Below are 12,344 nucleotides of genomic sequence, written 5' to 3'. Positions count from 1 at the left end.
TATAGAAATATAATATGTTAATATCAATTTTTATAAAAATGTAAAAATATAATATAAATCGAGTGTAAAAGGAAAGTGAATTTTTATTGATCTATAAAATATATTAGTGTTAATTTCGATCTTAGTTTAGGAGGGAAAATAGTTGTGAAATTTAACCATAAAGCGACATGTGTCATAATTATTTTCTTTTATTAGAAGAGTAGGAAGTAGGATTTCGATGGAAATTGAAAAATGTTATAAAAATTCACTTTTATTAATATTTTATATGCTGTATCCAAATTGTTGCTACTTATATTTGTATAAATTGATATTTTTGCATCTCATTTGAAGTGCAAGAGCATAATACACTGACACCCAATGAAATATAAATGTGATTAAGATTAGAACTTGAATGATAAATTGGTTATGCATGTTATATAATTACATCAAGATGTATAATCTATACTATTTAATAAATAAAGCTTTCTAAATGTTACATGTTATTACTATATTTATCCTTAGAAAATTTTCACTCCTCTCTCTCATATTAAATATATTTCTCTTTTTAATATTTCATTTTCAATTTTTAATAATTCTATTATAACTTAAAAGAATTAATACCATTATAAATATGTTAATTTGTTTAATATAAAACATATTGCATTGGTTTAATAATATTAGATTTTTATAAGTAAGTAATACGAAGCGGATGGGTTTCTTAACTAATTAAGGTATCAAACATTGTTCATGTCAGAACAGTTTAAGATTAAAATGAGTTTTGGTCCACGAGTTAGTTTAAAAAAGTAGCCATTTACACCTAAGTTTTGATATAGAAAATAACAAAGAAATAATTTATGATTTATGAATTTTCTAACAACTTTTTATTTCCAAATTACGTAATATGTAATTTTTTTTACCGTATAATATATCTTTATAGATGCGATACATTTTTTTTGTATTTCACATTATGTTATTATTTAAAAAAAATACTTATTCTAACCCGTGTGCTACACGGGTAACTAACCTAGTAAATAATAAATAAACCGAGCACGAATGTATAAAATTATTTACGAATTGAGCTTAATCGGTAAACATAATGCTCGACTTAAGCATTGATAATTAATGGCGCCAAATAGAACTTAGTCAAACTGGGTCAAACCTAAATTGTTTACACCACTGTTCTCCGGACATATTTCGATAATAGAAAGCGGTGGATCTGAAAACAACCCATAAGTGACCTTGTTCGTAACCCATCTATTTGCAGCATCAGAGTAGTGCACACCATCCCAGCTTATAACCTTTGTCGGGTCATTACATGACCCTGCAAACACTTCACTACCATTGATCTTTCCTTTGTTTCCACAGTATACGTCTTCGTCTTGATCATGATACCCACAACATATCGTGAACCCTTCCTTGAATCCTATAATAATATTAAAACTAACTAGGGGTTATTAATAAGTTAATTCTAAAAAATAAATAAATAATATTAAAACTAACTAGGGGTTAGTTATTAATCAAAGCACCTGTACGTGACATACCTAGGTCCTTTGCTTTGCTAATTAGTTGATACTTAGCCGAATACATGTCGACATAAGTCAGTATAGCTTTTGAGAGTTCTGACCTCAGTTGAGTAACTTTGGCTCTAAGTTTCTCGTTGAACTCATTTGCTATACGGTTTTGACCGTCAACACACCCGATTGCATCAAGGTAACCTGCGGGCGGGTTAACAACTTTTGCATGTACTACGGGCAAGCACCCTATCGGCCCGGTGTTATGTATCCAAAATGCCCGTGCTCCTTTTCCATACAATTGCTACACATTCATTCATAAACAAGTAAAATACACTTTTTTTTTATATCTGTCATTTATTATTGTGGGCCGACTTTTTGTTTGAAATACTCGTTTTAGTGGGTTCCACTTTGACACGACTGTAACCATGTTGACTATCCAAGATCAACTGATATCATTTGAGGGCTGATACACATATAGAAAAATCAAAAGTATTGGACAATGGACACTATGTAACAAATATAATTTCAAGGTGTCACGCAACACCAAATCTTGGTATGTAGGTCTGCTAGTGAACTTGGGAATTCAGGGGCGTAAATGGCTAGCTTGTCTTCAGGGGGTTGGTGTGTCGAACCCGGATATTTGACATGAAGACGAAACGAAGCTGAAAATTGTGTTAGATTTATGACACGACACGAATTTTCGGTTAACCAGCACAGCCGTCTAACCTTACTTTTTTTTTCCCCCATATTAATACTTTAAAACTAGATAATTACAACAAAAAGGATTAATGTAAAATGTGTATGATGTTAAAAAACCTTGTTCAAATAAACCCCCTGAATTTCAAGTTTGGTTTGTGTCAGTGTCATAAATCACAGACATATTTAAGTGTACTTTTAGTCATGGTTTTATTTAACATGCAAAGAACACTTAAACTTACCCGAATAGAAGCAGCAAACTCATCGATGACGCCGGGGATGGCGGCCCGGCTGGCTTCAACGCCTGTTGTCCTGAATAAGTATGCAAGATCGTTTTGGCCTATATCAATTGTGTATATAGCTTTCATGAAATCATCCGGTCTAGGTAGATTATGTCTTTGAGATTCATCCTTAGCTACCACACATAAATTACAAATAATACTATCATCATCATTTATTATCTCATAGGTTAAACTAATGTGATAAACCTATTTTGGTATTTTTCTTCTAAAACGACTCATTTCAACCCCACTTCGCTATGACGGGAACCTTTGACCAGAACCAAATTGATATTTATTTTTTTAAAATAGTCCGCTGACCCGGACTCATTTTGCTTACGACCCATTTTGAACAAACCCTCCCTACCCGTCCAATTTACCATACCTAATAGATATGACAAAAATCATATCTGCGAGTACTAGATTGTTTAAAAGACTTTTACCTTGATTATAAAGATAGGTTGTTCTATCTTTAAACTGATTAAACTGTTCAACTTGAATGTCTAGCGAAAACGGGCTAACATCATTCGTGAACCATGACTCGTTCACACGCCTAATGGTTGCACCACCCGTTGCGAAATTGGCACCATGTGTGTAATTGGCTTTTATAGAATCCAAGTACGCACTCAAATACGGTAACCCAAGTTTCTCAGCTGGTCATAAACAGTTACACGTTAAATATATATAAATAACATAAATTACGTAAATAATTATGTAATATTAATTAACTACATAGATACATAAATAAAGTGATACATGCATACAAACCTAATATGATGAGATGATTAAAATAAATCCTATCTACGTAACAAATCCTAACTAGTATACCTAATCTAATTCGAAGTTATAGAGTACGTCTAATCATACAAAATAAATTATCTAATTCATCTAGCATATATTTCACATGTTTCTTCAAGAAAATAAATTTGAATCAAGCTAGTTTTTGTAATTTTGCTTACCGATGAAGTCTATGATTAGGCGGCCGTCACTGGCTCTTCCGACGGGTCGTCTGAAGAAGGTTTCACCGGAGGGTGGGCCCGGAGGATAAAATGCTGCAGCTATGCCGCCGGTGTCGGAGTTTGAATCACCAAAGTTGTAAATTGCCGGTATGTCACATGCCGGAGAAGGTGGTGGAAATGGCTGACCGGAGGCTGCTCGGGCAAGTAACAAGAAGAGTATAATAGTTGCCATGATTAATACAAGCAAGAACTCAAAGTAACTCCGATGGTCCTTTTATGTATGGAAACACGCACCACTTTGGTCAGTCGGTCGCTTTGCTTAAATGTCACCTTAACCATTCTACCCTCACCAACCCTTTTTAATATTTGTTAAGAATTCAAGAATAAAAAGTAGAGACTAATGTCAAAGTATTATCAAAGACTTTTTTTCATAAAAACTTCCTTTATCTAGTTTAAGTTTTATATATTAAAGTTTTACTGATGACATGATCAGTGTAGTGTAGCTTCCAGAAAACCTTGGGATAGAATACTTGAACTCCTTAAGCTCCGATAGTGATTGTGTAAAGATTAAGGTTACATCATATCATAGTTCTATTTGTATAGGACAATGTAACATATTTGGTCCCTGATATATCCTCTATTACCTAACGGGCTTCTAATTACCTGTTAGCCGCCCCACACTGAGATGGCTCTCTCTATGACCTAACTCGGACAAGAGAACCGACAAAAGATAATGCGTGAGCAAGAGTAAAGTATTTGTGATGTCATTATCTTCTACCAAGATTTCGAGCGTGTGAATGTATAATGCCTAGGGTGTTTAATATTGTTGTGATCATGTGGCATGTGGTCCCTCCTTCTAAACCCTTATTGTGACATGGGGTACGTTTGGCAAAACTAGCCGGTGGGTGTTAGCTGTAAGCTGAAAGTTGGTGGCTGGAAGCTGATAACTGTAACTTTCTAGATATATTTGGGTGTTTGGCAGAGTAGCTGGAGTTTTTAACAAAACTAGTTGGGTGCTCGGCCCCGTGGTGGGGTGGAGTGAGCGCACAACCTAACATCAACCGCATAATCAGTGTCAATACATGATTTACCTGAGGACAATGCACACATAACCCGAATGTAGAGGTGTAATTCGTGCAAAGGCAGTAAACGTGTAACTGGTGGTAAAAAACAAGAAACAAAGCTGAATATACAGTAATTCCCTATATATAAATTTTTAAACCAACCTGTTTTGATCTAAATCCCTTTCCAACCCGACACTGTTCTAATATGAAACATGTTTAGACCTAACCCCTTTCAACTTAAACTCGTACTGTCACACCCCGACCAAAGGCGGAACATGCCGGGGTGCAACCGATTGCCCAAAACACAAGACACTATTAAAGTGACAATATTTAATCAACTCATTTATTTCACAAATAAATAAACAACACATCTTGGTCATACAAACAAATTGAACACAACTAAACAAATATATTGTTCATTTTACTAATATCCTAATAGTCTTGGTAACGTGTTTCGTCAAGTACTCAAGTCGATAAGAGTCAAATCTGTAACAATGCATAAAATAATATTTTGTCAATACGTATGTTGGTGAGCAATTTCATAGTTTGAGTATATATAATATGAGCGAAATCCACAAACGTATATGAGACTATAAATAAAAACATCAACCTTGGTATATAAAACATATGTAATGAGGATCCTTTCTACTCGGTAACAACCGACATACTCGGATAATGAGGCCCTATTCTAATAGCACAAGGCTAAGTAGTTAGGGGAGCGTATGATCATACTTAAAAAGCTCAACAACAACATAAAAATAAACACTCGTGTACGTAAAGCATATGAGGCATATAACACACAAAAGAGCAAGTATTCCAAGTATCATATACCCTAAAGTGTGTGGTTTGAGAAAAGTGTATAATAAATCATTCTTGTTTTGAATAAGTATGCATGTTACCCCCAAAACATAAAAGGGAAAACGGGGGATGAAATGTACTCACATCAATTGACGAATCGAGAAATAATAAATGATCGAAATGTAAAAAGCTTGCGAATGAAACGAACGAATCCAACTTGAAAGCTAAATGAAAACGAATAAATAAAATATATTAATGAACTTGAACATTAGTTGAAACTTCATTTGAAACATTGAACGTGAAGGTTCGGTTGTTAATCGGGTTACCAGAAAGTTTGTTAACAATTAGAGACTCGTACTTAATTGATAATTTAAAATAAAATAATATTATATGATTGAGCTTTTAAATAGCTAAATCAATATTAAAAGAAACAAGACGGATTTAAATCGAGAGTTCACTTTTTATATAAATGAATTGATAATAAAGTTTATAATGATATTTTAAATGATAAAGATAGTAATGATAATAGTAATATTAGAATATGTTATATATATATAAATATATAAGATAATGGTGATAATAATATATAAATATACTACTCATCGAGGATTTGTTGTTAAAACTAATAATATTAATAATTATTACTTTATGGTTGAATACGTTATTAATAGATTTATAAGTTTTAATAATAATAATAATTATATGAGCCATATTAATGATAGTAACTTATAACATTTTAATAATGATAGTATTAGTGATAAGAATATAACTTGAGTAATGATGACGTTAAACGACAACTAGGCCCGACATGGGTTTCGGTTCGCTAAAACAAATGGATAATATTAACAATATTAGATTTTAATAATATTCCTTAATAATAATAATGATGATAATAATGATAATGATAATAATAATCATAATAGTAATCATAATTGTTTTATTAGAAGATAATAATAATAGCAATAATAATAATAATAATTATCTTGTTAATAATAATAACAATAATGAGTTTAATAAGATTTATGTTATTAATAATAATGATACCAAAAAAATACACTCCAATGTCGGTTTAATGGGGAATCGGACTTGGACTCGATTATCGATTAATTTGTTAGATATAAAGACGATAAAAAGAACTTTAAATCCCTTACCATATGATGTTTAACCGAGAGAAATTGTCGAAGCTGAGCATGGTCATCGGAGATGTAGGCTGCCGGAGAACAAAGGTCGCCGGAGCCCATTCTGGCCGCCGGAGGCGCGCCGAAAAAGCGCATCAGAGAGAGAGAAAGCGAGAGAGAGAGAGAGAGGGAGAGAGACGAAAGCAGAGAGAGAGGGAGAGAGGGAGAGAGCCGAGAGTAGAGAGGTGGAGGCGGTACACGGCGGCCGGATTTCCGGTCGCCGGAAAAACAACCCGGAAGGGAAAAGAGAGGGGTTTTGGGTGCGGGTTTACCGGAGAACGAGAAGGAGGAGGGAAGTGGTGGTGGTGCGTCGGAGGTGGTGGCCGGCAGGAGTGGCGGCGGCGGCGGCCGGAAATCGGCGCCGGAACGAGGGAGAAGAAGATCGGGGGGGGGGGGGCTAGTATAATAATGTTAGGGTTTGGTATTTTTCTTTTTATATGCAAGTTGCATATTTACAATAAAAACCCTCCAAGTTTCAATCAATGTTTAAGATGAGTTTAAAAGTTTCCAAGGCTTACAACAACTTTGCAAAACTCAATTTGAACCCTTTATGTTTTTTTCTTAACGACACTATAATATGGCAAACATCGATTTATTTATGATCGAGGTCTATAATAATATCATATAATAATTATATAAGGTTCTAAAAATGTTGAGTCGGTTTTACAAAATAAAAGTTTACAAAACTAATACAACTCGAGACTCAAATTTGACGAATGTCATAGTACCCCCAACTTTTTGGAAATTTCTTCCCGAAATTAAAATAAATTTAAAGAAAAAGTAATTATTAACGAAAATTGTCTTTAGTAAGATAATTGCATGAACAATTTTTAAGCAAAAGAATAACGTCAAATCCTTGTATGACTCGAAAAACGCTACAAATGAGAAGCATAATAAATGCACTTATATATAGGATGTACAGGCGGCGTATCCACCATGCCCTTATCATAACTCGCATTTCTACCATCTTTTCGCTATCATCCTCGAACCTGAGTTATTGCACACAAGTGTACTTACTATGGCTTCCATACGGGGATTTTAATAATTAAGTGTGCACCTATAATTATTTCGATCGTCGTATGGTCCACATGGTTCGTCTCATGTGTGGTATAAAAGACATATTTATTTTGAAATATTTAAAATAGATATGTAAATAAATTCGTTGAATTTTACCAATATTGACAAAAACAGTACTAGCGGTTGAAAATTTCGCGATTAACTTTTTAATAAGTAGGAAAATGGGATACATAAATGAAACAATTTAAAGTCTAAGAATATAAATCAAGGCGAAAATAACAATTTTGGTTTAAATAAGTAAAGACGCTCGAATAAATAAATAAAAAATCCCGGGTAGACAATTACGAGACGAGGATTGAAGTTAAATGTCCTCAATGTGAAAGAATAAGTAAATCATTAAAATAGAGGGTTTAAAGTCGGGTCACTAAATTAGTATAAAATCTGATGAGTGAAATTTTAATAATAAAAACTCTGATAGATGAAAATGAGAAACCCAAAAGTGAGTACACGAGGTTGAGGTAAACAACGTTACAATTAATTATAGCGTACGATGAGTTTCATACGTGAACAAACTTGAGGTTATAAGGATTTGAGGATATGATTACATGAAATGTAACGACATGTGAAATGAGGTGAGTTTCTTTGGGATGACGCATACGTGTATCAACATAAATAAAATAACATTAGATTATCAATCAAACAATCAGTGAAATGTGATAAAACGTGAATACGACCACTATTGTGAAACCATTTATATAATCGTCATTATAATAACGGTTTCTTGTAACATTCGTTACTTTTCAAACCCGACCCATTTTAAATTTTCGGTTTTGTTCTATTTAATTTGATTTATATATTTCAAATCCATTTATGTATTTGTATTTGTATTCGTTGAACCGACCCGTTTGTCATTTTAATGTATCTCTTTTTGAAAGTTACCAATTTATATCATGTTCAATGATTTAAAGTTCGTTTATGCTCACTTTCTATTCGTATTGTTCAATTAACGAATCTCTGAGCTGTAACATCCTACTTTTGGTTATAATAATAAAATAAATTTCATCTGTTTTATAGTGAGTCGTTATCGGTTTAGATAACTAGAATTTGAGTTGGGCTAGTGTTGGGTTAAATTAATGGATATGGGTTATGGACTTGGTTATGAAAGAAAGAAGGAAAGACCATGGGCTTAAGCCCATGATCCCTAAATATATATAAACCATAATCACCATTAAATCCCTCATTTTACACATATCCCTTACACCACCCAAAACACACACTTAAGCTCTCTCTCTCTAGCCAAAATCTCCAAGGAGAACTGATCCCGAACCAAGGTAATGATAGTATGATATTGTATGAGCTTAAATCCGTTAGATATGGTCGCGAAACGACAAGCCAACACCGTTAAACCGTTTAAGTCACGAGATCCGGGTGGAATCGGGTATAAACCGAACCTATGATGAGCTTAGGGGTCACCCTAGCTCAGATCTGGATCGAACGAGACGGAAAACGGTGAAAACGAGTTAAAACTCGTTTTTCCGGCGAATCCCCCATTTTCCGGCGGCGGCGCCGAAAAGTTAATACGAGGTAATGAATGTCAGGGAATGTTCTGACATTCCCTGACCTAACCCTAGTTCTCTATGGGAACTTAACGAATTGGAAGGTGATTCGTTAGTTGTTTCGCGTAAGGGAGCACGACGAACTAGCTCTAGTTCGTCTCTGATTCGTTAGGGGAAAAGGTTAATGAATTACCCTTGATTCGTTATGACCAGTTCGTTAAGGGAGATGACGAATTAGATGGACCAGTTCATTAGAAGAGATAACTAATTAGATGGACTAATTCGTTATATGGACTGGTTCGCTATGGAACTAATTCGTTAAGGAGTCCAATTCATTAAAGGGTCCAATTCGTTATAGGAACCAGTTCGCTAAGATAGGCCAATTCGTTATGAACCAGTTCGAATTAGAAGTTTAACGGAATGACAAGAACAATCCCTGGACTTAGAAAAGAATGATTTAATTACAAAGAAGCCCTTGGACTTTTAAGTAGCATATTAATTAATGATTCAAAATGCTAATGCAAAATGTGATAGGACAGCTCGACCCTAGCCAGGGGCTTTGCCCCTTGAACCCTGCTAGGGGCTGCCGCCCCTAGACCCCGCTGCCACGGGCGCTGCCCCCGGACCCCCGTTCGTTGAGGGTTATAACTAGACTAGAAACGCGATGTGAGTAGTGATAGTTAATTGATACGTGTAATTGTTATACAGTTAGTCGAGCACAGCTAAGGAAAGGAATAACAATTAACGGTGAACGTAACCGATTTCAGGTGAGTATCTAGCCCCATTTCCTTGTTATGTTTTCGGGGCTGTGTGCATACTCGATGTGATTGTTAATACACTTACCTTATGTGATAAGTGTATGCCTTGTATGATTTTTGTATGATGATTGCTTGACGGTATGTGAATGATCTTCGGATATTGCACGTGCCGTCAAGTGGTAGTTAAAGGTATGATTGATATGTGTGAAGTATGAATGATGTATGTATGATATATAGGATGTATGAACAATGTATGTATGATATGTTGATGGTACGTGAATGCTCTTCGGAGATTGCACATATTGTCAAGGAAAGTATGTAAATGACAGGTATGTTATAGTAGTGCGAATGTAGGGAACCTACCCTAATAATATCGGCGAATGAAGGGAACTGCATCGGCGAATGTAGGGAACCGACCCTAATAATATCGGCGAACGTAGGGAACAGACCCTAATAATATCGGCGAAGGTTATAGGGTGGAATGCTCTTTAAAACGTATATGTATGAATGAAAGTATGTATGTAAGTACGAAAGAAAGAATGAAAGTACGTATGTAAGTAAGTATGTAAGTAAATGTGAAGGTATGTACTTTCGGGTGCATAGGTTAGTATGCGGATGTATTGAATGTCGCCTGATTAACTAGAACTCACTCAGCGTAGCTGACTTTTAGTATGTATGCAGGTGAGTAGAATGAGACAACTTGCATAAGGGGATACACATGGCATGGACTTGAAGAAGCTGGCATCTCAAGGAAGTGTTATGTTATTTTAAAGACAATTTATGTTAAATGATTTGGAATGATCGTTAAGACAAGAAATATGGTTATGTAATGAAATGGTTCGAATGTTTTTAATATTCCGCAAATGTTTTTATTAACTCTGATATTTAGAACTGTGTTTATGAGTAAATCCAATGTTAGAGTGAGGCACCGGTAACGGGGCCTTACACGAGCCTTAAAAGTTTATAAAATAATCAAGTTCCAACATATACAAGTGTAAAACATAAACCAACCAAAGAAAATAAAGTATATAAAGTTTTTATCTATTAAATACATGTATAAAGTTCAAGGTTCAAAGGATAAACAAAGTTTAAAAACATATTATAAAGATATTCAAAGGGCTTAAAGTGTAAATTTCATTTATAATCATTATAAAATAATATTCCAGCCCTCCCCCCTTCTTCCGCCACGTTTTTCCAGCGACGGCGAGGAAGGCCGGCGACCCTCAAAACACCCATTAAAACCCCATTTTGATCCGTTAATCCCACCAAACGACTCCTCCACTAATTATAAACATTATTTCATGATTAATTCCATCATTTAACAAACATTTAACTCATATTAATTCACGAACTCGCCGGATTGTATTAAAAAGTCCATTAACTAGAATTAAACATCAATTGATGCAATTGACACTATAAATAGGACCCAAATCAACATCTAAACTCGCACCAATATTCAATATCCTCTCTAACACTCTCTGTAACTCCGATTTGTTCATCAAAGTTACTTTTCCAGCGAGTCTTGTTCTCCATCATTCGGGCACCAAATCCAGTAAGTATTATATGATTTCGTATTAGTTTCAAGCGAATAACAAAACCCCTAACATAAATCGGACAAGCAATCAATAGATTAAGAGTATTAGATCTAGGGTTTGAATGAAGATGAAGTTGAAAGTTAGTATATAATAATTAGTTTCTATCTTATAACATAAAAGTCAGATTGGTCCAGTGGATGTGTATGTTAACTTTGGTCATGAGGACCTGGGTTCGAACCCGGGTCACAGCAGATCCGTTTTATATTTTTTTAAAACCGTTTTTATTAAGTATAATAAATTATATATATAATTATAAATCATTTCAAAATCAATAAAATTATTTCTATAGTTAAGTATAAGTTGTTTTAAATCCCGTTAGCGTTTTGTTCAAGAATTAACTTTTACAAGCCCGACAATACTCGTTAAAAACTCGTAGAATAATTATATAAATAAAACATATAATAACGTTGTAATTTTGTAAACCAACAAACATTCATAAAGCAATACCGGTAACGCAAAAATTCGGTAAATATTATTATAATCAATATTCATCTTATAAGTAGTATTATAATAATTACTTGTTAAATCCGCTAGACTTAATTATTAAAATACTTTAAAATGGGTAAAAGTATATATATAAACATTAATGCATGAACCTTAAAACCAACATTTTATTTTCCATTACTTAGTTAGTAATTATCGTATTTATTATTTTAGCTCGTGAGATTCGAACTTTTGGTTTTATATAACGCGCTTTCGTTTCATTTTCAAGATTGTCATACCAATTCAAAGGTGAGTTTCTCACACTCCCTTTTACCCTTTTTAACTATTTTGGGAGTAGCATATATATCCTATCAATAATTCAATTTCGTTTATTCATTATTTACAAACTATAATTCGCTACATGGACTTGTGTGTTTACTTGTTACTTGCTCAAAATTACTTGCACATGGATTACTTCAATATAGTATGATCATACGCCCCCCTTTGCGATCAATACATTTGTTGTTAT

At 34.0% G+C, this 12,344-nt stretch overlaps 1 protein-coding gene across 1 annotated transcript; it reads right to left on the bottom strand.

The window, feature by feature from the left end:
- Positions 1-1,028: 1,028 nt before the first annotated feature.
- LOC143631608 (GDSL esterase/lipase At5g14450-like) lies at positions 1,029-4,233 on the bottom strand. The gene is made up of 5 exons (XM_077100320.1): positions 3,427-4,233; positions 2,911-3,120; positions 2,432-2,604; positions 1,521-1,794; positions 1,029-1,402 (listed from the first exon to the last, which is right to left on the bottom strand). The coding sequence occupies exons 1-5, from the start codon at positions 3,656-3,658 to the stop codon at positions 1,119-1,121; spliced, it is 1,173 nt and encodes a 390-aa protein (XP_076956435.1). The 5' UTR covers positions 3,659-4,233; the 3' UTR covers positions 1,029-1,118.
- Positions 4,234-12,344: the final 8,111 nt, after the last annotated feature.

Source organism: Bidens hawaiensis, unplaced genomic scaffold, assembly GCF_021521415.1.
Source record: "Bidens hawaiensis isolate Kalapana, Puna unplaced genomic scaffold, B.hawaiensis_p1.1 tig00006131_1, whole genome shotgun sequence".
Lineage (NCBI taxonomy): Eukaryota > Viridiplantae > Streptophyta > Magnoliopsida > Asterales > Asteraceae > Bidens > Bidens hawaiensis.
This window is presented reverse-complemented; position numbering and strand designations above follow the sequence as displayed.

What these genes read in the sequence shown, in the direction of transcription:
- LOC143631608 (XM_077100320.1), bottom strand. Translation starts at nt 3,658, where the DNA reads ATGGCAACTATTATACTCTTCTTGTTACTTGCCCGAGCAGCCTCCGGT. An exon ending in CCTAATCATAGACTTCATCG is followed by an intron (nt 3,121 to 3,426) that starts GTAAGCAAAATT and finishes GTTTATGACCAG; the next exon opens with CTGAGAAACTTGGGTTACCG. An exon ending in AACCTATCTTTATAATCAAG is followed by an intron (nt 2,605 to 2,910) that starts GTAAAAGTCTTT and finishes TATGTGTGGTAG; the next exon opens with CTAAGGATGAATCTCAAAGA.